Source organism: Cryptomeria japonica, chromosome 6 (assembly GCF_030272615.1).
Source record: "Cryptomeria japonica chromosome 6, Sugi_1.0, whole genome shotgun sequence".
In the NCBI taxonomy this organism is placed as follows: Eukaryota; Viridiplantae; Streptophyta; class Pinopsida; order Cupressales; family Cupressaceae; genus Cryptomeria; species Cryptomeria japonica.
The window spans coordinates 226,163,108-226,189,132 of record NC_081410.1 but is presented as its reverse complement, the minus strand read 5'-3'; the positions used below and the strand labels follow the sequence as shown (position 1 = coordinate 226,189,132).

Below are 26,025 nucleotides of genomic sequence, written 5' to 3'. Positions count from 1 at the left end.
GCCTAGGGTAGAGGAACATTCAGGCACCCTAACATACCCTTTATCTTAGCCCCTTACTATGGTTGAGATCCATCATTAAGTTATGTTTGTCTTATTATCAATTCAATGTTCCTAAACCCTAGTAACAAGATCTATGTTTTGCTTACTATTTCTAACAAAGATTTGTTTAATTATGTTTTCAATGATTATCTGACATGTTTGTAGGACCTCAATTCAATTGATCTAAGTTGATATGTAACCATCTCCTACTTCCTTTGAAATTTGATTTTAGGGAAAAAAAATAGGGCATTTAATAAACAGGGGCATTACAAATAATAGTAGATTATAATGTGGAACAATGGAATTACTGTATGAATATTTGATTTAGGTCAATTTTGATCCTTTTACAAGGATTTAATGACAATTGAAACTTGATGCCTATGTTGTGAATAGAAGTTAAACTGTGACTTTTTGCATTGTGTTTTAAATTTGATCTTGAGTTGTATTTCCATGTTCGTGGAGTACATGATGATCCTAGGGTGTAGCTATTAGGTTGGTTATGGGAGTGGCTCCCAATGAGGGCCTAGGCACATGTAACCACCCAGTTAACTCATTGGAAGTTGTGTTAAAAACAAGTGAAAATGAAACAAAACATGATAAATGGATTAACTCAAGTGGTAGTATGTTCCCTCTCATGCCTAGAGTGCCTATATAGGTTTAGAATGAATTGGGAAATATGTGACCATCCCTGCGACCTTGAGTTAGTATGAGTGAGTCTCCTTGTCTCCTTGAGAGGATGACTTGGTTCTGCATGAGCCATACCTTCATGCTATGCTATGACACTCCCCTTCCATGACTCTAATACCTAACCCCTTTTGTAGCTCAATTAGCACCCAAGAGATGTAGCACTCCTTTCCATATAGGGTGTTTCATCCTTGTGTTATTGTATGATGTGTATACTTCATGATTGGCATGTGTGTAAGCCCTTCTCCCCAAGTGTATTATGTGTTTGTTGTGTTTGGGTCGTGTGATCATCTCCATATCACAGTGGGGTGTGTTGATGTGTGTTTTGTGACACTCTCCAACACAGAATAAAATACTAAGTATTATATCCTCTCTTGAATAAGAAAACCTCAAATGCTAAAGATATGATCATATAAGGTTACCCCAAGGTTCCTACTATCAGTTCTTGATGTGCAATAGATAGTCTCAATGAAATGATGTGATATTGTTGGTATCACAAAGGGAATTACGCTATGCACTTCTACAAAGCAGCTGGAACTTTAAACATTCGATATAGGTTCCTAAACTAACTTGAACTCTTCAAACAAAAGGACATGAGGATAAGGGTTGGAGAAATTAAGCTAAGAACCTCAGGCCAATGATGATAATGGATAATGTTTTAGATAGACAAATTTCTTATGGAACTAATTTCTACTTGACCAGAGTTAGCTCATAACACCATAGAAAGAGTGCAATCTTCAAAGGTAGTAAAAGATTTTCATATTGTAAACATCCATCCAAATACCCAATGCTGGCACAATCTAAATGAACATCCACAATCAAACTATTGTCACAATAAGGTTCAAACTAACCATGCAGAGTAATTTGCAATCAACAAACTCCAAATGGTATGAAACAAGGAATCTATCAAATATCTTCGTATTTCACCATTAAAATCAATAAACTTTAACTAAATGTTGAGAAGTAGAAACCATGCAAAATGTTGAAACTTCATACAAATGTTCACCATATCTTCAATGAAAAAATTATGTATTTATTCCAATATAGTCTTGGCAACAATTTCTAGTCCTACCTTTTACAAATGAAATGAGCATGCCTTATATAGACTTCTCGATTACAAACCAAGGGCCCAGATTGATTCTCAATCAATGGCCAAATAATTCAATAAAACCCTAAAGTGGGGTTAGTTATAACTAACACCTCATACATTTAGTGCCATCCAATGATAAATTGGAAGTCTTTGAATACATATCCATTTTAGCGAAAAGACAGATAAGAAAAAAGGTTGTAATATCTTATTTAATGCCTTTTACACGTTTATTTCCCTCTTTGTATGAGGAAGGTTCAATGAATCTAGACATGTTGACCTTGAATTATTTGATTGGTGGGTTAGGTAGGATTTCTATCCTTACACCACCTCAACTCTTTGTTTCAACTCCACTTCTATATCATCATAAAGAAGTCTCTACATCTCCAGCAATATCTCTTGATACTCAACATCATCTAGTCTTTATTTTTTTAAGATTGTGATGGTTCATATTCCCAAATTGCGTCATCTTTATCAGATATAATAACATTCTTTATATCTCGACCGGATGAGTTTCTCACTTTGATTAACTCTTCTGAAAATTCGCAATGCTTTCTTTAGGCTTCATTACACACTTCCGTCTTCATCTTTGTCATCCTCCTCCTTGGATATCCTTGACTTTAACTTCCTTGTCATAGTTGCATCCTTCATGCTCCGATGTCCTTCTTTGTCACCTTCTTAAATATCTTGATCTTGTCTTTCCTCATGTTGTTGAGTCCTTCTTCTTTATTTGCCATTAGTTTCCTTGCATCAATCCTGAAAAGAAAGAAAATTCTTGGATTAAAGTCGTGGATAAATTACTCTTACAAATTCCCGATTTTGGAATTCCTAACAAATTCATGAAAAGATCATGGAATTCCAAACTTAAACATATGCATTTCACCCCTAATTCTCTTGTGGAAGATTTAAAGATATTTCATGCAAAACATTCTTCCAAGGAAATTGTGAAAAGAACTAATCAATTTCGGACTTTCAAAAATTAAGTTTTTACATTCACTTCACAATCAAAATGCATGCACAAAAATGATTTCACGAGACTTCCTAAACCCTTATTTTCATTTTGCACATAATTTTCTAGAAAAATGAACTTTAATACATTCTGATTTCACTTCAAATAATCTGAAATAACACTTTAAACTTGGAATTTTCTGGAAATGATTTTCAAATCTGGAAAATGCTCAAATTATTTGATTGGTGGGTTAGGTAGGATTTCCACCCCTAATTCTCTTGTGGAAGATTTAAAGATATTTCATTCAAAACATTCTTCCAAGGAAATTGTGAAAAGAACTAATCAATTTCGGACTTTCAAAAATTAAGTTTTCACATTCACTTCACAATCAAAATGTATGCACAAAAATGATTTCACGAGACTTCCTAAACCCTTATTTTCATTTTGCACATAATTTTCCAGAAAAATGAACTTTAATACATTCTGATTTCACTTCAAATAATCTGAAATAACACTTTAAACCTGGAATTTTCTGGAAATGATTTTCAAATCTGGAAAATGCTCAAATTGGTGAAGGAAAACACTCAGGTCTCCATGTAAATCGCTAGTATTATGCCCAATAAATTACTTCTCCTTATGGTCTTCAATGACAAATCATTTGCTTCCTTCTTTCATTCACTTCTTTGTTCCAAACCTGACTTTTTGTTTAAATTCGCCCTTTTCTCTGCTAGAATTTGCTTGTATCTCAGCTATTAGATTGCTCTGAATTGAATTGGATTGTGAAAATGATCTTACTTGTCTAAACTTTATAGGCGTTCATAGGGGATTTGTTTTTTCTTTGGCAAAGGGTCAGCCACCTTTCTTTTACTCCGTTTCCCTCCAAATTTTCAAATTGTTCCATTCCATGTTAAGCCGGCCTCGCAATGCATTGTATTTTGAAGAGATTTCATGTTTTAATCCAAGTTGGACCTCTTCACTTCATTACACTTCACCCTATCCTTGGTGGGGATTCGATCTGTCCTTGGATTCTCAAGCGCAAATCACATGTGCAAGGATTTCCTAGCGGAAATCAAAGGTAATCCCACACTTTCAAGCGGAGATGTGACTTGCTCAAGGATTTTTTAGCAGATTTGGAGCATGGACAAGGATTTTTTGGCAGAATTCCAAGGTGTCCTTGCATTACATTTTATGAATTTCTTCTTCTTTTGAAACATTTTCCTTGGCATTTTCCTCCATGCTCTTCATGTTTCAATCATTCAATCATTCAATTTGCTTTGGGAAAGAAACTTGAATTTCGTTCTTCATATTTCAAACTCATCATTCAATCTTGCATCTTACAGATTTCACATTTTTTTTTGTTTGGAACAAGACTTTGTGCAAGGGAAGATCGGAAATCCGACCTTCCTTGGAACGATTTAACCTTGGAAATTTTTGTTCTTTGGAATTCTTTTTACCTTGAGTGCCTAGCCTCTTCATTCCAGAATCTTTCACATTTTTTCCTTCCTTTGCCAAGGCATCGAATGCTTGGAATTTTCCTTATCGTGGTCCTGAAATCAAGAAATTTTCCTTGTCTTAGTCTTGGAATCATGGAATTTCCCAGATATCTTTCTCCTTCCTTGTCTTATTCCAAAAAATAAATCCTCATTCCTTTGTTAAGTCATGACAAATTCCTAATTCCTTTTTCATTCCTTGGATATTCCTTATTTCAACTTTGGAGTTCTTCATTGATCCTTATCTAAACTTTGAAATTTTTTATGATCCTAATGTGGATTTGCAAATTTATCCAAGAGAGGGTCGAAAATCTGACCTCTCTTGATCATATAGACTTCTCTTCTTCAAATACCTTTCACCTCCACAATACTTCTACCTCTTCTTACTAATTTCCATGCTTTGTCCAATAAAATTCCTCATGATTTTTCCCTCTATTCCTCATCTTGAAGATCACTCATTCATGGATTTTAGACTTGGATTTCCTAACTTGACCTATGCTTTGTTTAAAAAATGGCAATGTAATGGTTTGTAGTTCTCGGGTAGTTGTTAGTTGCCGGCAGTTGGCACCCTTAACCAACCAGCAAGTGCTATATAGTTTTGGCTTGTATCAAGAACAGGGACTCTCTGTTATTGTAAACATTACATGTTGATAATAAAGATATATCTTTTGGCCATATTTATGCATTGTTTCTGAATTACTGTGTTGAATATGATCATTGTTATATTTCTATTTACTCTATAAATTACAGCACTCACCACTACACTACAACGGCTAAGTAATTGCACTCTAGGATCATTCATACCTTTTCATGACTAAGTTGTTTCACTCTAGGGTCAGTCACTCAACAAGGATTAGGGGATTCTCATTATTACTTAGGCAATTTTGACACAAGAAAGTGAAATTGTTTCCTTATTCCAAGGGTTGTCCTTGCTCACTTCTGGATTGACAGGGACCTTGTTACCTTCTCCCAATAGCTAGGACACCAAAACTACTACCAAGCTAAGCAAAACTAAGCCAACAAGTAAGATAACAAGCAAAAAGAGGGGTCCCCATTTGAAATGGAACGTGTGTTTACAAGACAATAAGGTGGACCTACAGGTTCCACATGGTCGGGTGGCATGGTAACCACCATTGGGGACCAAAGGCTTTAGCATCGGAGTCAACATCAGACTCTCTCTCTCTCTCACCCTTCCTTTCATGTTTTCCAATTATTTCAATTATGGAAAATGTATAACTCAAAGACCTAGTGTCCTATGTTGTGTAATGATGTAATATGTATATTGGACCCTAGTTATTAAGGAATTGTAATAAATGTAAATGAAATGGTCAAAGTAGTTTACGTGTCTCGGTGTTGGTGCTAAGCACGAAGTACTAGCATGCTTTCCTATTTATCTTTAATGTTGCTCAATGGTTAAAATTAATTTAGGAATACTTTTTTAGGCCTTAAAATGAACCTAGTTGTGTTTGAAACACTATGGTGGGTGTTTGTTGTGACCATTTCACACATCGCCCCATTAGAACGGGGACCCCCTCTTTTGTCTTTTTGGTTTGCCTTCTCTTTGCTTGTTTTTCTCTCTGCTTTTAGGGTTTTGGGTGAGTGAGTGGTCTATCTGAGCTGTCTGGGCTAGGGCTAATCCTTAGGGGTTCTTTTTGGTATCGTTCAAGCTAAGTCCAGTCAAATTTTGGAAAATTGTTTGTCTCCCTGAATAATTGAAATTGTTAGAATGAAACATGCATTTCAGGGGAATCAGATAGGTCTCCAATTAAGTCTTGATTGAAAGAGGGTTTTTGGGTAAGGTCCAGTTTGTTTCTAAGTCTGAGTTATCTAAGCATGGTCAGTGAAGAAAGGGAGTCTAGTCGGCCAAGTTAAATAGGGAATGAAATGGACCAAGAGCCTGAAAATGTCAAATTCGCTCCTGACCCTCTCTGAAGGTCCAGGGCGAAATTCCTTGTAGACTGGATTTCCTTCACAATTTTGACTAAGTTTTGACATGTTTGAAGGTGAAATTGTGTGTTCTTGCCTGGAGAAGTTTTTGATTGATTTTGGAAAGCAAGAGAAGGCCTAAAATTCAAAAGTCACTCCTAACCCTTGCTAAAGGTCCAGGGCGAACTTCATTCTAAACACAATTTCTTGTTTTTGGATGGACTTGCTAACTGGTTCCTGGCCTTGAAAACGACTTGACTTTGCTTTGTGAAGTGGTTTGAAACTTAACATTTGAGCAATTTAGCCTAAAATGAGGATTTCGCTCCTGACCCTTGCTGAGGGCCCAGGGCGAAAATGTTATTTAAGTTTATTTGTCACTAATTTTGGCTAACTTGTTTTGTGCAGGGTCTCCCAGAAGGAAGATTGGACGTCACTTGATGCAATTGAAGGTTTGAAAGCGTGCAAATTGATGAATTTTGGGCAACAAAGGCAAATTCGCTCCTAACCCTTGCTGAGGGCCCAAGGCGAAATTTTGAATTTTCCTCATTTTGCAGTGAAAAAAGATCAAGTTTTGGACATGAATGGAAAATGAGCAACTCCCTTTACCTGCTTGAGAAAGTTTTAACTTGAAAAGATGAAGGACTTTGTTGAAAACCTAAAAATCGCTCCTGACCCTCTCTGAAGGTCCAGGGCGAAAATTTCTATTGGGGTCATCTTTGGCCTTGTTTGGTCAAATTGAGGTATCAAAAGCATGATGAGTGCTGAAATGAGCATGATGAAGCCCCCAAACTCGTTTGAAGATCAAACGATGAAGGAGTTTTGCCCAGGAAAGGCAATTTCGCTCCTGACCCTTGGAGAGGAGCCAGGGCGAAATTCCTTTCAAGCACATTTTTTGACCTTTCTTGGACATGAAATCCTATTCATAGCACAGTGCAAGATGAAATCTTACTTGGCAAAGAGGTTTTAAGGTGAAAAGTGAAGCATTTTGGTCAATATTACAAAATTCGCTCTTGACCCTCTCAGGAGGTCTAAGGCGAAATTCTCAAAAAACACCTTTTCTTGCAAAGTCAAAATGATTTTTATGGTTGGAGTGGATGTGAAAAGGTATGTTTTATCTTGTGAAGACAATTTGGATGATCAACAAAGGAGCAATCAAGCTAAATAAAGAAAATCGCTCCTAACCCTTGCTGAGGGCCCAGAGTGAAAAACCTAAAATTGGACTTTTTCCTCCAGAATTGAACGAAGCTGAGCCTAGGCATAGATTTAAAACGATGTTTGAATTGCCTTGAAGTGGAATTGGAATGCTAAGGATGCAAATTTTGATGCCAATTGGGAAAATCGCTCCTGACCCTCTCTGAAGGTCCAGGGCGAAATTTCCAAATATTCCTATTTTCCTTGCATTTCGAGATGATATTTTGTTCTCAAGACTCAAAGGGGAGTAAGGCATGATGTTCTTTGGAAGTAATTCGAAGTTGGAATGATCAAGAATTTGCTCAAAAAACTCAAAATCGCTCCTAACCCTTGCTAAGGGTCCAGGGCGAAAATCATAAAACCAACATGTTCCTTTCAAGTTTGTGCTAAGGCAAGGTTATACCAAGGTAGAAATGGCCTTCAAAAACATGATGAATGAAGATTTGCCTCCAAAACTTGATGATTCTAAGCCAGGGAAGAAAAATCACTCCTGACCCTTGCTGAGGGTCCAGGGTGAAATTTTGAAAAACTCTTATTCTACCTTGCAGAAACAAAGCAAACTTGGATGGAGTCGATAAGGAGGGATATTGCCTAGTGATGAGTGAAAGTTTCAACAAAAAATGATGATGGATTAAGTCTAGATTGCAAAATTCGTTCCTGACCCTTGCAGAGGGTCCAGGGCGAAAAGCTTGGAAGGAGGATTTTCTTGCTTGGTTTGGAGGCATAGACATGATCTTGCGTAGTGAAGGGGTTGTTAGATAAGGAAATGAGGATTTTTAGTCAAAGTTGCAAAAGTCGCTCCTGACCCTTGCAAAGGGTCCAGGGCGAAAATCTTTCAAACACCTATTTTGCCTAACGACAACAAACCAAGCATGCATGGAATGAATGAAGAATATCCTTGCTTAACCTTGTGAAAAGGATTGAAGCCAAATGATGGAGGAGTAAGAGCAAATTTGAAAAATCGCTCCTGACCCTTGCTGAGGGTCCAGGGCGAAAAAACCCTAAATGCACTTTTCTTCAAAAATTCAAGTGAAATCAAACCCAAACTCCAGTAAAAGATGCCATTTAACATGCCTAGGTGAAGTTTGGACGTGTAAAAATGAGGTATTCAAGGCCTAATTTGAAAAGTTGCTCCTAACCCTTGCTAAGGGTCTAGGGCGAAATTATTGATATTCTTCATTGATACCTTAGTCAAGCGTTGATATTCCTCAAATCTCCCAAAATTGCTAAATTCGAGGCATTTGAAAAAATTAAATCAAATTCGCATTAAATTAAAGGCATTTTAATTTAATAAATTAATTTTTGACCTTGAAATAATTAAAACAAGCATCTTGGAAGCATCTAAAATTAATTTTTTAAATTAAAATTTGTTAAAAAAGCGCTCAAAGCATTATTTTGCCTTTATTTGGCAAGTCGGCCCACATTTTTAAAGGTTTTATTCATTTTTTTTACCTCTTTATTGGCAAGTCGGCCTTGGGGAAACAAGAGGTAAGCGCTCTATATAATGGGGATGCTTTGTTCAAATTTTAATCATTCATTCATCCCTTCTTCAATGCGAAGTTGAAGTGCGAATTTGAGGAGCGAACTATAGCATGTTTGAGGCGAATTTCTACTAAGTGTGGACACTAAGGAAGGTGGAATTTATTCTTTTAAAGTTAGAGGAGGCGCAATCCATCCAAGGGAGGACTATAATCTAGGCCTTGTCTATCAAAGTCTAGTTTTCTTTCATCATTGTCAAGTTTTTTTTGAGTACTCAAGGGGAGGTATGGCAAAATTATCTTAATATCCTCTAAGTGTTGATTAGTTAATTAGGAAATGATAATTCTAGATTCATCATGAAATTTCCTAATTAATATCTTAGATCCTCCTTTTGAGTCTTCTTTTCTACCCTTTAATGCTCAAGGACTAATTTTGAAATGTTGTGTCGGTGTCAAGATGGCGACTCCAAAGGCCGGAGTATCTACTAGTCGCCCGGCTCTCATCAAAGAAGATCAAAGGAATGACGAATTGGAGACCAAGATCGTGTCCAAATGGAGTAATATCGGAGACACCAACTTAGGAAACTTCAATGTGAAGAAGTTTCGAGAGGTCCCCTACATTGGCAAGCCATCATCTGTTGCGAAGAAGATAATTGAAAGTGGCATCATCAAGGCTGCAGGTTTCCCTCCCGCCATCAAATGTCATGAGCTGATGATCGAGTGTGCCCGCCATTATGACTCACAATCAAGGACGATCGTATCCAAGGAAGGGAACATCTTAGCTTACCTTTCAGAGGATGCCATAAGCAAAGCTCTTCATCTTCCAAACCATAAAGATATGATTTACAAAAGCTTAGAAGGAGCCAGGTCAATCTATGAAGATGATCCCGATACTTGTCTGAATCTCATCAATAAGAATTGGTTGCTCAAAAGTTGGCCTCGCCTGAACAAGATTCCCAATACACCGCATAGGATCGACTTCCAGGAGGAGTACAGAGATTTGATAACTTTGCTCAATCGAGTTACAGGGGCCCCTCAAGCCTTCTTCTTCGAAAAGTGGATGTTCTTCTTCATTCAGGTGATAGTCCAAGGAAAAGGAATGCTTCATTGGGCTAGAATTATTAGCAATTGTTTGGACGTGCAGTTAAGAAGGCTAAGACCCACCAAATCATTCCACATGAGCTCATATGTTATATATGCTTTAATCAGAAGTTTCGAGTATGCAGGACTACCTCACAGAGGAGTGATCGGAAGAGGACCCGGAGAAATAAGGGTTTGTGATTCTTATGTTCATCTGCATCATCCGCCTAGAAGTGACTACAAGTTAGTCAATGGCACATTCACGATGAACATTACCAAGATATTGCAAGGTGGGATTCACAATCGTCTGTCTCTGGATGCACAAGACCTTATGAAGAAGTATGGTGCATGGTTCATCCAGTTTCAAAAGTTCACATACATCAGAATTCAAGGGTGTCCTTCACCTCCCTACATGTTGCCAAGATATCCAACAGCCAAGATAGTGCTACTTGAGGTGACTAGACAGTTGGCAGCTTATGCGAAGGCATCCAGACACAAGCATGGAAATGGAATTCTCGTGCCCATCATATTGGGGAATTCAGTTGAGGTGTGTCCTAACACTCAGGCCTCGGAGGATGCAGAGAAGAAATTATCTTTATACTCATTCTCATCCTTTGCCTCGCGGGAGAATTTTGATCCTCATGGTTATATGGAGGAGACAGTCGGCAGGAAGTACAAGCATGAGTTTCAGGTAGAAGACTTTTGGATGAATCTCCCAAGTGATTTAGAAGTTAAGAGAAAGATGCATTCCCGGCTATCCTTAGATCTCATCAGGAAATGCAAAGTTTATAGAGTAGCTGATCAGGCCCAAGATAATGGTAGATACCTCCAGTCATCTTACGAGAAAGAAGACAAAGGAGTGAAGATAGATTGGAATGAGCCCGAGGTTTTCGACTTGAGAGCTTTGATGGCTCCTGTTTTATCATGCACTCACAGATGGGTGGATGTACAGCATCAGAAGTTGAAAGAGCAGAATGTATCAATGACTTTTACTTTGGAGGCAAGACCAGAAGAAGGAGAAGCTAGCGTGAGTGAGAACACTTCTCATCCCAGAGGTGCAAAGAGGAAAGAAAGACCTGAGAAAAGGGAACCTTCCAAGAAGAAGCAAGGAGCCAATCTTGGTCACCCATCAAGCACATCTTCTCGACATGAAAAGAAGGCAAGTCAAGGAGAAGATCAGGAGAGGATGGTACATGAAATTGATGAGTCTATGGAATCCATGGTACAAAATGACAAGCAAGAAAAGGGACAGACACCTCAGCAGTCGTCGAGTCAATCTCCCCAAGTTGATGCTAATGAGCTACATGAAGAGAAGAATGATGATGAAGCGACATCTCCTTTCCGAGAGGATGGACCGCTGCTTAAAGAAATACAAGTAAAGTAAACAAGATCCGCCATTCCAGATTGGTTAAAAGAGAGACTGACAAGGGTAGTTGTGGTTGAAGAGGAAGAAGATGTATTTGATTTAGAAAGCCTTATAGGGAGTTCTCAAGAGGTGTTAGAAAAGAGGAAGGCCACAAAAATGTCCAAGGTAATTCGAGATGAGACAGGATCCAGGAAATTGCAAGTAGCTACGCCAGCAATGGACAAATATGAGGGTGAAATTCTTGCAGATGAGTATGACTTAGAAACATTTGAGCTTGGTCCACTTACCACCGAACAAGCGATGGAAGAGGCAACCGATTCATTTGAAGCACTTAAAGACAAACTTAATAAATAAATGGAAAAGAATAGGAGGCTTGAGAGAGAGGTCAGTGCATGGAGAGGCTATTTTAGTCATCTCAATCAGCCCTTGAGACATCAGGATCCAGCAGTATCTCCTTTACAAGCACTCCCTCTTGAATCGGTTGGCGAGGCAGAAAGGGTCAAGAGCTTGGTTCAACTTATGAGCTCTTGGATTGATAAATCCCACATGGTAGCCGTTGAATTTGCAACAAGAATGATGAAGATAGTTCATCGAGCTATCTAGGTCCTTGAGGTTATCCATAATCTAATGATAATTGTAGCCACTTTCACTCACACTAGAGATGTTATCATTCCTATCCTACAAGTGATAAGGCAAACACCAAGACGGATCCTGGCACAAGAAAAGATAATGGATGGAGGAACCCATAACCTCCTACAGTGGTCAGCTCTGCTCCAGATGAAAGAGGTCCTTTTTGAAGACATCAACACCAAATGCAATCAAGTTGAAGGTGTCATCCATCCAATTCAAGATAGGGTGTTCGAAGTGTTGTGTACCATTCTTGGCAGGCGGATCGAGTTTGAGACAGATGTGGACATCCAAGAGTTGGAGGAGAGGGTCAAGGTCATCTTTTGCAAAGAGGAGAACGTCATCACAGATGAGCAACAAGATCTGATGTTCACTACCATGTTCCTGATTGAGAAGATTAAAGAACTTGAACCTGGATGGGAGACAGCTCTTCTCACTGCTTTTGATCAAGTCCTTCACTTGGAAGAACGAATGAAGAATCTTCCTGAGATTCCCATTGTTGAGATTGAGGGAATTGTGTCCAGATTCGTTGGATATGCTAAAAAGGAGCTTAGGAAAGGGAACAAAATTCTAGATGAAAAGTTGTTATAGGGTGATGTGGCAGCTTAATTCCTATTGGTCTATGTTTCCTCAATATTTGTGCCAATTAAATATTTGGCTATGCATTTAATAATGTTCATCTAAATGGGGACCTTTTTGTAACAAACCCTAATTAGGGTTTAGGTGTCAAAATCTCAGCCATTGATCTTCTTTCGATCTGGGCCATTCATTGTATTTGAGGATGCTATATATACCCTCACTCATTTTCATTTTGATAATAGTTAGAAGTTAGAGAAGAGAGAGAGCTTAGAGAAAAAAGTTATTGTGTAGCAAGATTGAGTAGTGAAGAAAGAATTTTGAACAATTGTTGTCTATTTGGCTTTGAGATAAATAAAATATTGAAGTTATGGTGTTTTATTGCAATACTTGTGGCTATCTTCATGATTGTTTATCTTCTTGAATCATTCTCAGTTGAAGTAGTATTTGAGTTTAAGTTTGAAGGACTAAGTGTTGTGCTTGATCTTTGGTGAGATTCACGTTCCAAACCACTAGCTTCTTACTGATTGTAAGGACGCCTTGTGTGGTCAACTGGAAATATTGAGATTGCTTAAATATTCAATCATTGTTGAAATATTGATATGTATCTCTATGATAGTATCTATATCCTTGATGATTTGAAAATCACTGAATCACCTTAGAAGATCGCATCAATTCCAGTAGAGTTGTAATTGCTTGGCAATACTAAAATTGGTACAATCTTACCAAGTCTAGCCTACATTGAGTCATTCTTAGGATTAGATTAATATTCACCCCTTGAAACCCTTATCTTTTGCTGTTTTTTGAAAATCTGTTAGTATTAGGAGAATCCTGTTCCTACAGTCAAAAGAGAGTAATATGGACAAGCTTTCTCAGAAAGTACGTAAGGCCCCTTGAAGAAACAGCATATACAACGACCACTGGTGCTTATCCACACGTAGAGATCCTACAACGAAGAACCTTGAAGTCATCCTAAATGATCCTTTTTCACGATATCTTCAGCATTCAGAGGCTTTAATCAAGAGAGGGTAAGGTACCATTTGGGTATTTTATTCTGTGTTTGGCTGTGTACAAAATACACATCAACAGTGTTGTATACCCCTCATGTTGTTGTCTTGGCTTTTAGTGCCTTTCTTTGTTGTTTCATAATGTGTTGCTATGTTTCCAATTTCGTTTGAGCCCATTTGGGACGTCTTTTGTAGTCTTGTAGCATCCTTATGAAGCTTTTGTGCTTGTCCTTCCTTAGGGCTGGAGTTTTTGAGGTGGGTGAGGTTATTACATATCTCCCCTTCCTCTGCTTTCATGCATCGATGGCATCTCTTCTTTTTCCTTCCCCGACTCTTGGTGTTTTCAGCACACCTAGAGGATACCAACATGTCACACTAGTATTCCTTTGGCGTAGTAGTGTCCCAATTGGGCACCCAAGTCCACTTGGGGTGCCAATATCCTCAATTGTTTGTTGATGGGCTTTTCAAGGCCACAAAAGGGGGTGTCTCGTCCTCGGAAGTTGCCCATCAAGTCTTGGAAAGTCGAGGGAACCTCTAAGGTGGTCCTTGGATGTTGTCAGTGTTTAATTTTGTTGTTGTTTGCTTTGTTTTCGTGTCTTTGGCTGCAAGAGGTCGATCATCGCACTTAGGACTGAGGAGATGGCCTAGTTTATCAAGTGATCTCTTGTATTGTCTTGTGAAGTCTTGTAATGGTTGAGACCCCTTATCGGTCCTTCCTAAGATGTTCCAAGCCTTCCTCATTGGTCCATTGGCATTTTGGAGCCTAAGTCTTCTACTTGTGTGTAGTTGAGTTGTGATGGGATGTCGTAAGTCAATAGTTTGAGCTAGTGAGCTCCTGTTTGGGTCGTAGTTGTTTGGGCTTGAGTTGGTTAGCCTATTCTTATGTGGATTCGAGGTGGATGATCCCCTCATACTTTCTTTGTGTTGTGTTGCAAGAGAACACGATTGTGGGTTCATACCTAGTCATCGTCAAGGTGTCACCCTCTCTCTCAAGTCAATCATGATGAGTTGTCACACGATTGCTTAGTCTTTCACTGGAGACTCTCTACTTTGCCATGTTCAATTTGTCTTGTGGTTCTCTTCCTTGTTGTCAGTGTCTCTTGCAACACTTGTGTGCATGTTGTGGTGCAAGTGCCACATGTTGTGTCCTACCTTTGGTGTGTTAGTTGTTGTCTCTGACTCTCTAGAATAGTTTCAAAAAAAAATTATTCCATGTTCCTTTTGGCTTGTTTCCTCGAGGGTTCTTTGGCGAGGCATTACATGGCAACAATCTCAAATTTAATAAACTAACTCAGCAACAAAGAAGGAAAGACACTTACATCAATGGTACATATACAAGCTCAAGCCATATATTTTTTCTACCAAATTGTTTTCTGCTCATGAGGAAAGCTATACTAAAAGATTGGATGAATTCTCAACTTCATCCCACAAACCATGAATAGTTATTAAAACAGATTGCTGATGAGAATAGTAGCATGGGTGGGATTGGAAAAATTGGTCATTGGTATGCCTAAAGTTAAAGCACTTGGACCTAATGCCTCAATAAGCATGAGAGAGCCTCAGGTCAGATCCTAAATGAACAAAAGTCCCAGGCAATGTTCTTCAATAGAGATAAGTACATTCAGCATTGAATTCTTCAGGTTTGAGGATTCAATCTGGGATCCCTTCAAATGAAATATCTTGGAATTCATGCAGATCTTTTACCCTTAAAAAAGAGGACTAAAGTGAGCTGTTGGACAAGCTTGAATGAGGTTGAACAACTAGATGAATATGTAGCTGTCCCTGGCAAGGAAAGTTTCCCTCATCATAATTGTACTCGAGGTTATTTTCATTAACTTTTTTTCAGTCATTCCCACTCCAAAAGCAGTCCTGAAGAACATGGACACAATTCATAAGAAATTCCTCTAGGTTGATGGCCTCTGGCAAAGAAGGTGGAATCTTCTTGACTAGGACAGAATCTGCTGCCCAAAAGAGTATGGGGTCCTGGGACTGAGAAAAGCACTAATTGGTAATGAATCTTTTTTCTGTAAGCCTTTTTGTTGATAATGCCAAGAACCTTCTAAATTATGGGAAAATGCCAAAACATAGATCTGGTTGCGTTTGGCAGAGCTCTTCCATCCCTTCTGCCTTCAGAGGGGGTACCAAGGTGGTGCAAAAGAGCTTAAATTTTGGGGGATGGATATAAAACAGAATTTTGGGTGTAATTCCTGTTGCAAGCAACAGGCCTTGATCACCTAATTTACTTCCCTTAGACTGCTTGTGGAGAAATGTTTGGAGAAGGGATAGATAACTGTCAATAGCTATATGAAGGTCATATACCATAATGATTGGTACCAGACAAAACGGACTTTACATAACAGAACAGGTTTGGAGGATGAAGAGCCCCTATGGCAGTATCTGAGAAGATTTCTAGCAAATAAAAAGGGTAGGGAGGAAAATGAAGAAGATGTACTGGCATGGGCCAACGATGGATTGAGTATTTTGTAAGGAAGAGTTACAGATACATCCTCCAAATGGAAGAGAAACCTCCCTGAAATCTGAGATTAGTTCTCTAGAATGGTAAAAAAATGATAACCTTCAACAATCTTCAAAAAAGGGAAGTTCAGGGTTTGATTTGTCAGCTATGGTTATGAGAAGAAAAATCAAAGCACAATTCATCAAATAGACTAATGCCATTCAGATATGGAAACAGGTATTTGAGACCTTTAGTATCAAGAAAGAAGGATTCCAATCAACTTTAAATTTACTGAGGCCATTTCAAAATCAACTTGTAATGCTTAGGGGCCAAGTATGACCTATGTTATATGCTTAAGGGTTGTTGTTTGGTAGATTTGGCTGAAACGGAACATAAGAATCTTTCAGAATGCCATGATGGAGGTCTGGTCTGTTTGAAGGACAATCATAAAATTGGTGGTAGAGCTATGTTCAGCCAAGGCAGAGTGCTAGGAGACCCTCATCAGAAAGAATGGTAAATTTTTTACCATTTTTTAACTGAGGAGCCCCCTGTAGTCAAAGGGTAAGTGATAAGAAGAGAACGCCACCAAGGTGAGAACCTCCTCCCAAGGATGGATTAATCATTAATACTAATAGAGATAAAAAGATGTCAGCTTTCCCTGCTTGGTTCATGTCAAGAATGGGAAGTACTTCAAATAATGTTGTAGAGGCTTGAGCTTTTTGGAAGGGGAATTGGAAGGCAAAAATAGCTGAACCTAAAAAGGATATAAGAAAAATGGAGTCTTTGATTCTAGCTAATATATAAACAATGCATGCACCTCCAGAGAAGTGACAGTAAGGGCAATTTATCAAAAACACCATTAAAATCAGACACATACTTGAAGAAGTAAAGGTGGCTAACTAGCCGGTTGAAATCAATTGAACAGTTGACTATCTAGCTTATGAAGCTTTGTAGCTGCCATGTGATATGACTTTAGGTGCCAGATTAGGAATATCGATCCAAAGATAATAGGTTTATTTTTTATATAATGCAATTATTATTTATTTTTGTGTGCACGTGAGGATGGAAGTTGAAAGTTCATCCACCTCATTTTTGTCTTTGGTGTATTTTAGGAGAATAAGGAACATGAACAATCAACTCTTCTTCTTGCCTTTGTTTTTCACCTTTGTTAAGTTTGTACGAGTATGGGATGGTATGTGGACATCCATCACAAACTCCATAATCCTTTTTGTTGAGATTAGGAAAGTTGTCTCAGCCCAAATGGTACTTGGGGAGACCATCTCTATTTTGTACATGTGGCATTGGAGCCTCATGGATGAAAGGCATTATTAGCTGTATGGATGAAAGAATTCCCTAAGTGCTGCGTGGATAATCTGGTGACTAAAAGCTTTTGTTTGATGATAATGATCTCTATTTTTTTCACCCATCCATCATCGTGTCGTTTGTTTTTCCAACTTGTTGCTGAAAAAAAAAAGGTACAGGAAAAGAATTTGGATATGAAATGTTGCTGCTATTTCCATGCCTCAGGTTTAACAGAATGTATTTTGGGGGAGTTATAAGGTGGGACTGTGGGAGAATTACCTGGGTTCGTTGAGTATTTTTGAATGGTGTCTTGATTTTTGTGTCTTCATTTTGTTAATTTACTCTTCTAATGACATTTTAGATTTCATGACTATTCACCAACTCAAGTAAGTTAAATAGCACACATTACATAGAATGGAAAAGGGTATTAAAAGGAACTTTATCTTCAATTATTTGTGAAAAGAAGTAGAAGATAAAAATAGACCTACTATTCCTATTGATGCTACTTGTTGGTGTGCATTTTATTACCCACCGAACATAGAATAAAATGTCCAAAGACACTCTATCCTCTCTTGAACAAAATCACCACATATGCTAAGATTGCGAGAAGATCATATGGTGATTCCAAGGTTTCTTTTGTCAGGTCTTGACGTGTGGATAAGCTCAATGGGCATTGTGATATGCTGGTAGCACACAAAGGGACTTACGCTTGGCTCATTCAATTCACAATGAAGCTCTATCGTTTGTGTCTTGGATCATGGACTTCAAGAAAACTGAAAAGGAGATAAGGGTTTAGAAGTTCTAATCTATTCCTAAGAATTCAAGAGACGGTATTGACTCGATGAAACCACAGTTTGCTTCACCACTCTAGGACAACTACACAAAATGGGTGCAATCTTCAAGGGGTGTGCTTATGATTTTCACATCATGAATAACTACCATCAAATCGAACAATATTTATCCAGACATAATATAAGCATCCACAAAGTAAGCTCGGACTAACTTTACACAATGAACAAAAATCGTTTGTTCATCAAAAGTATGAGCGGAAGATTCACCATAAATCAATACTTATCAAATCTTGCATTCATCTAACATACATGAAATAAAATCTAAACTATGATGAGGGATAAGAACCATGCAAACTCCAAAAATAAGAGAGGTAATCACCATCAATTCAAACAATGCATTACTTATTACTTTGATAGTCGTAAGCAACAATTTGCTTATCTAAACATGTTATGCAACATGCTCCCATGTTTTACAAATGAGGGGCGAGCTCAATTTATAGGCTCTTCAATTACAATTCAATGGCCAGGATTGATTTCAAATCAACGATCGAGATTACAAAACAAACCCTAATTAGGGTTTGTTACAACTGACTACCTCTCGACCAATGAGAAAATTACATTTGGGGACACTTGTCCTTCTGCTAACCAATAATAAAATAGAAGGTTGTTGCATTGTGGAGTGTGCCTTATAGAAGCTTTTGTGGATAAGTCAGGTTCATTGAACCTAGACATGTTAACGATGACGAGGTGCCACCTTAGCGTGTCGAATGTCCTCCTTGGTCACTTTGTTCTTCTTCCACAGACTTGCCTTAGAATATCTTTCCTTGCCACGACTTTGTCCTTTGGGCTTGCTTCTTCCTAGCTTTGATCTTGGATTCCTTTCGAGATTTTGATCTCTTCTGCTCACTTACATTTGAATCTTTGAGGTCTGGAAGTTTCCCCTTGGAGTAGATGTCTAGACTTGAAGTTATTAAAATTTTCTTTCCTGATTGCTTTAAAATTCCTCTTGCTTGAACTGGACTGATGTTATTCCTCTGAATTCTCCAATTTGTGTCAAGAAATTGTCTAAGTATGGAAATTTGTTTGGAATACTCTTCTTGTCACCATCTGATTCTTATTGGGAGCTTGTCTTTAATTCTTCAGGAGATGAAATCCTTCAAGAAGTTGCCCTGATTGCTTCAATATGTCTGGGATTGTAGATGAAATCCCCCAAGAAGTCCAAAAAAAAATTTCTCTATTTTCACCAAGTCTGAGGACTTTTCTTTCTTGATGCCTTGAAATTCTTCCCGGCAATAGGCCTAGGCAACTGTCCATCGAGTCCATGCATTCTCTTTTTGAATTCTCTGAGATCAATATGTCCAAGGTTGGTATCACCAACCTTCTTCCATTTTGAAGACATCTTCGATTCAAGTTGGGAATCCTTATTTGCTTGAAACTTCATTTGTGTTTCCTCAATGAATCTGCCTCAGCTGTCATCTACAATCTGCAAAAATCAAAAACATTACGTTAGAATCCATACTTTGAGTGTAAATCCAAAGTTTTGATGGTATTTATGAGTTCTGATTTTGGCCCCTTTTTCACTTCATCCCTCCAACATTTAAGTTTTCAGATAACCAACAAGCTGCGAGTGTGAAAAAAGCACCGTGAAATTGATTAGAACTTAGTAAAATTTGGTCTGATTTTAAAGTTTGGGACTGAATTATCATGTGATCATCAGAAGTTATGTCATCTCAGGTACGGGCATTTGAATTTGCATGGTTTGACTGATTTGCAAGGAAAGATGTGGTAAAAAAGAAAAAAAAATTAAGCATGCATAATGGAAACAATATCATCAAAGGTTTCAGCAACAATAGAGTTTGAGGGCTAGTATAATTTTCCAATTGATTCATAGTGATATTTGTGATATGGATTCTTATACATATGAAGGGAATAAGTATTTTGTACTTTTCATTGATGGTTGTTTTCATATGACATGGGTGTATTTATTGAAGAGTCAATCTAACAAAAGGACATTGACTTTGAGATCAGATAATGGTGGTGAATACATTTATGATGAGTTTTGGGATTTTATGAGGAACATCGCATATTTAAGCATTTTACTACTACTCACACACTACAGCAGAATGCAGTAGCAAAAATAATGAACTACTACTCACACGCTACACCACACATAGCATCATATATTATATAATAAACAAAACCACCATAAAAAATATAAAATATTACAATATTAATTAGTCAAACTTGAATGTTATGATATATGTTAAGAATTAAAAAATAATAATGGCAAATTGCAACAATCATCCATCGTCATATGGGTTTTCAAATCATCATCATCACCATCCATATTAGATGATGTAGGTATTGGTATATTAGAAGAACCACAAACAGTGCCACTGCCACTGCCACTGCCACTAGCACTAGCACTCTCATGCTTGCTAGTTGGCTCATCTTTAACATCAATTGTCACAAAGTGAGAAGTGGAAGCATCCAAGTCAATATGCTCTAGCTCAACATTCCACTTCCTTATGTCCCCTTCCTTGCAGCCACTTTCTTTGTGTTAACAAGCCACAAGTTTGAATGCACATACACCAAATCCTTCGTCTTTTTTAAGTGCAGTCAATTGTGCTTTACTAAATGGATGAAGGAATATGTGCTTCAATTCATGCAGATGAACTAGCAACCTCTAAAGACAAAATTAGAGAGTCTAAGAAGTTACAAAATTTAAATTATAAATTAAATATAATGAAACATAAAAGATAAAAGAATATTTTTTATAAAACTTGCAATAAAATTTGATTGCAAGAGGTTGTAGGTGTGTGAATTATTGGCCACAGAAGTACCACCAACTATGAACATCAACCTTATACTTGTCGCGAAGAGCATCAATACTAAAGTCATTGGAAGGTACAAAATCTATGAACTCAATTCTCACTGCATCCCACGTGTTAGACCAATGAAAAGTATACAAAGTGTTGCCTTGTACCCTTGACTAACTTCAACATCTCTATTTGGGGTAATTCTTGTTGACACGGAAAGGAGCTCAGCACTATAATCTTTGGGACTCAATGAAAAAAAAAACAAGATGTAGCAGAGTGATCATTTTGTTCCATCTCTCTTCAATAATAATGTGTAGTTGTTTGAAGAAAGTTTATTTTGGATCTTGCTCTTTTGCATTTATGATGGCTTTCATCTTCTCAATCATTGAGTCAACGCCATCATATACCTCACCCAAACAAGGCCTATCCATGTCAGTATAATAGGTCATGCTCTATATGGGCTCAAAAACTAAGGAGATATTCAACACAATCCAACCAAATGTCATCTAAGATCATTTACTTAACCTTGGTTGCCATTGTCGTGCTCAATTGCCTCCATATGAACCAATTTGGGTTGATGACCATGCTAGAAAGTGCCTCACAAACCTTCACAAGTCATATCAACACAATTTTGTTGGAGGCAAAATGGGTCTCGACAACCTAGTTGAAATCAAAGTTAAACAAAAAAATACAAAATTTAAGATTATAATAAAATCAAAAAGTTTATTAATGTGAAACATATTTAACTTGCCTTTAGCAGCTCCAATTTTGATAATGTTCTAAATATGTCTTGTGAGACATGGAGGTTGGTAACGAACATTTGGATCTCTTTGGCCTCAACATACACCTATTTGATCCAATCAATTTTGGTGTCAATGTTTTGTAGCATAAGGTTGAGGGAGTGAATAGCACAAAGTGTCCAAAAATGTGTGAATAATGCTCCTCAACCAATAACCCCTTCACTCTAAAATTTTTGGCATTATTTGTTATAACTTGCATAGCATTTTGAGGTCCCACAACCTCATTGGCTTGACAAATAATGTTAGCAATAAATGCCCCATCCTTGATCTCCCCTTCAGACTCTACCACTCTCAAAAACATTTCACCTTTAGGGGGCAGTGCAATAACATTGATCACTGGCCAATTTCTTGCATCTTTCCATCCATCAAAAATAATGTACACCCTATTTCAGCCCACAAATCCCTTATGGGCTGCAATGACTCCTCTATGAACTTCACCTCTTTTTCCAATAAGGTGATACGCACTTCTCAAAATTCAAGCCCTTGCACCCTTTTGGAGCCTCATTAATTGCTTTCACCATTTGTTGCCAATATGGTGAGTGAACAACATTGAATGCAATTCATTTGCATAAAGACATCTCACTATTTGTTGATACTCAATCTCTCAAGACTTGTTTTGAAACGTCATTTCCAACAGTCCCTTTGATCTCTTATGTGTAAAGGCCACAAGTTGTTCTTCAGGTGTGGACAAAATTGGGTGACTCTCTTTAGGTTGAAGATTAAAAAAGGGTGGAGGGGGCTTCATTCCTCGAGATCCTTTCTTTAACAAAGGATGACTTGATTTGCAACTTGCTACTTGATATGTATTTTCTTGCTCATTAATATATGCCATGACTTGCGATTTGGAATGGGTTTACCATATTTGCTTGGGCAAGCTTTGATGCCCAATCCAAGGATGTTGCACAGATTGCCTTTCACTCGACTATATAAGCTTAAATATCTTACATCACACCCACTACAAATCTAAACACAGCCCCCACCACTTAAAAGCTAGTGTACGATTTCAACATAATTCCAAAGAGGAGAATTTGAGTTTGTTTTGAAGTGGAGTTGTCTCAAGGAGCTAAAACCAAATGCCATTGTAATACCTATGACAACAAGTTGAATAAACAACGCATTCAAAACAAATGATATATATATATATATATATACATGGAAAATGTAGGGAAAAAAAACCAAAAAACGTGGAAAAAAAATACTTCTTTTTTTGAAATCTTCCTCAATTATCTCCTTGGTGACAAATGAACTCTTGCAAATGCACAAGAATACCAAACCAACCAATTTGGAGCATTCACTGATCAATCTTCAACTCTATTCATGCAATGGCAAGCAAGAAAAAGTTCAGTAAAAATGAATAATATTTTTGTTTGTCACTCACGATGAGAAATAAGTTTGTCTTTAAGATGTCTTGGATACCATGTTTTAGGGTTTGGGGGGGAAATTTTCACTTTTTGGTCCAACTTGGAAGTTAAAAAAAATTAAAATTAAAAAAATGGTGAAATTCGTAGCATACCCACCAAATTCATTGCAGGAACGCCCAGTTCATCCTCAACAGACCTGCAAGCGATTAGCAGGACCCTAGGCAACCCCAATGATAGGGGGCTTTGCATGGAAAACCGATAATATAGATTAGAAGCTCTCCTCAACTTTTCACTAGATTGGGGAAGAGACAGATGTAAATGTTTTAATACGCAATTTATGAATTATGATGATGTTTTTCAAATGCAACCATTATGAATTCATAATAGTTGCCAGCTAACTATTGTATCAATATTCTGCATGATGAAGCTATTTTGTACTCAATTTATATTCAAATGAACCGCATTTACTAGAAAACACCTTTGAACTCATTTATGGACTCATTGGATGCATTTTGTCCTTGAATTTTGTGAAAAAAAGTGTTTTTAAAAAAATTAAGCAATTTCTAAAGTTAGTGTTTTGCTGAGTCACAAATTTAGGGTCTGCTGAGTCACTGCCAAATCATGCGTTTTGGGTCTGCCAAGTCAGAGTCTGCCAACTATGATATCTACAACATTCTTTCTTGCCTTTCCAACAGGGAAGAATTTAACAGTACATTGCCTAATGGGTGCATTTATTCTAGAAATGATTACATGATTTGACTAAGAAGGAAGGCAATGCCTTCCACGCATCGAAGAATAAGGAGAGTCCCCAGATAACCTTTCAGTTTTGCCAGTTTGTCAGATATGTGGCATGTTTGACAACAGTTGAGCCATCAGGGACAAAATTGATCGTGGTTAAATCTCTAAAACCTTGTCTTACAATTTGCAAAGGTCATAACTTTTGCATGTGAACTAGAAACGAGATGCTGTTTATTTTTTAAATTACAAACTTTGTGAGAGAAATTCAAATAGGCGAGAGATATCACAGTTAAGATAACTCCATCGTGCTGTTTTTGACCCTACAATAAAGCAGCATCTCAATGCTACTAGTAGTCCAGCTATGCTTGAATGTTTAGCCGATAACTTTTTGAATCAGCAAATAACTCAGCCTAGTAGAGATCCAAACACAATTTTATAAGTTAAAGAGTGCTTCTAAGTTTCCGGTCATCATTAGTAACTTAGTTTCAGATGGATTTAACTGGAATTTTCCTTCGATTCTTTCAAATATGTATCGATTTTTATGTCACAAACGAACCAGATGCCAATTCGGTATGCAAGTTTAGGAATCAGCGAAACCTGGCCAATCCAACTACAACCAAAATACCTAATGCCCACAACTGAAAATACTTGAATTCTACATTCAATAAAGAAGAAACAGCTTATAAACAATAACTTACCTGCCAACCATTACTTCCTTGGAATCCATCTCTGATTGCATATGCTGTTTTGAAACCATTTCGTGTGAGCATCTGGGCTACTTGCATTGACTTTCCATCATACCTGTATATCCACACATTGCCCACATCGGTAGAATCCCCTAGCACCATCACACTTATATTCTACTTCACAATTGAAAGCTACAGTTATAGTTCTTCAAATTTTATGAAAAAAACTGCATGATATTGGAGCTTACATGTCAAGAATGTACAATGTGGCATTATCTGGCTCTTTGAATCTATTCAGCATCTCACCCAAAAAAGCAATATCATCTCCGTCATAGGTTACCTGAACAACTTCTTTGTTGAAACTCGAAACATCTGGAGAACCTATATCATTGATCTCGTCTACAGTTCTAATATCTACAAGTTGGGATTCTTTTTCATCCCTCAGCTTGGAATAAGCCTCTTCTGCTGTAGCCCATTTGTTGGATTTATCAACTTGATCTCCTAGCAGAGGAACCACAAAAAATACCACAAATGAGACTCCAAATGCGAAAAATGGGTACTTGTCAAGGAAGGCAGCCACATCATTCACTGGACCCTCTGCATCAAAGCGTCCAATTGGTTCGAGGGCAATGGCTGCTTTCTCTGTAAGTCCCCATATCAGAGACGTCATCAGTGTACATACTGAGGCACCCCCAACTGAGCTGACCCAACTCGATTTCTCTACCTTAACCTTATTCGATGCATTTCTTTTAATGGAACGAAATTTCAAATTGTACATTGTAGAAACCATTTTGGAGCTTATTCTCTTCTGCGGCCATGATAAAAATGAGACTGCAGTTACTGCGCTACTTGCACTAAGGATCTCCATGCCCCTGCACGTGTACTCTTCAATCCACTAATTCACAGTCCAGTCTTCACCATAGACAGACCTCCACTCCCTGAGGCAATGCCCGATAATCAGCCTCTGACTAGTGAGACGAGACAATTAGAAAAGAGGGTGGCAATTTTCAACCTCCCCATTCACAGCTTTCCCTATTCATCATCACCTCAATTCAAGAATAAAACATGTTCATAGAGTGTACTTGGACGAATGGCTTCGAATAATGGATCTATGGGGAAATACTGCCAAATTGATGCCGACTTTCAGACAGGAATTCGTTTCTACCATACATTCTAGATTTTAGATTTTGTCAGATGTAAAGATTATAGCCGATTTTATGATGAAAATTTATCCAGAAATTTTCCAAAAGGGTGTTGAATATTCCCGACATAATAGGTCCTATGTTCCTGCTCTCCATCTTATCAACCTAGGTAATACTTTAATGAATGAAGAATGATGATGAAGAATGATGATGAAGAAGAAGAAAATATTTTAACGAGACTATATATAGCTTATGGGACAAAAGGTAATGAATGAATAAATGAATTTATTTTAATCTAGGAAAAATGAATGAAGGAAGGTTTGTTACAAATCTTGATCAAGAAGCTTACTATTTTGTGAAGTCATCTCTCTTCAAAAGCTCATTTAAATTGTCCACCTTCAAATCGTTATCAAACTAACTACAAATATCTT

The 26,025-nt window shown here is 37.6% G+C and overlaps 1 protein-coding gene across 2 annotated transcripts in view; it reads right to left on the bottom strand.

Moving 5' to 3' along the window:
• The window catches only part of LOC131071444 (protein THYLAKOID RHODANESE-LIKE, chloroplastic), a 79,215-nt gene extending 53,431 nt beyond the window's left edge, over nt 1-25,784 (bottom strand). For both annotated transcript variants that reach the window (XM_058007279.2, XM_058007280.2), the window contains exons 1-2: nt 24,701-25,784; nt 24,465-24,567 (exon numbers count right to left, since the gene is read on the bottom strand). In XM_058007279.2, coding sequence (XP_057863262.2) covers nt 24,465-24,567; nt 24,701-25,320 — 723 coding nt within the window. In that variant the 5' untranslated portion in view covers nt 25,321-25,784. The remainder of the gene's footprint in view (nt 1-24,464; nt 24,568-24,700) is intronic.
• Nucleotides 25,785-26,025: the final 241 nt, after the last annotated feature.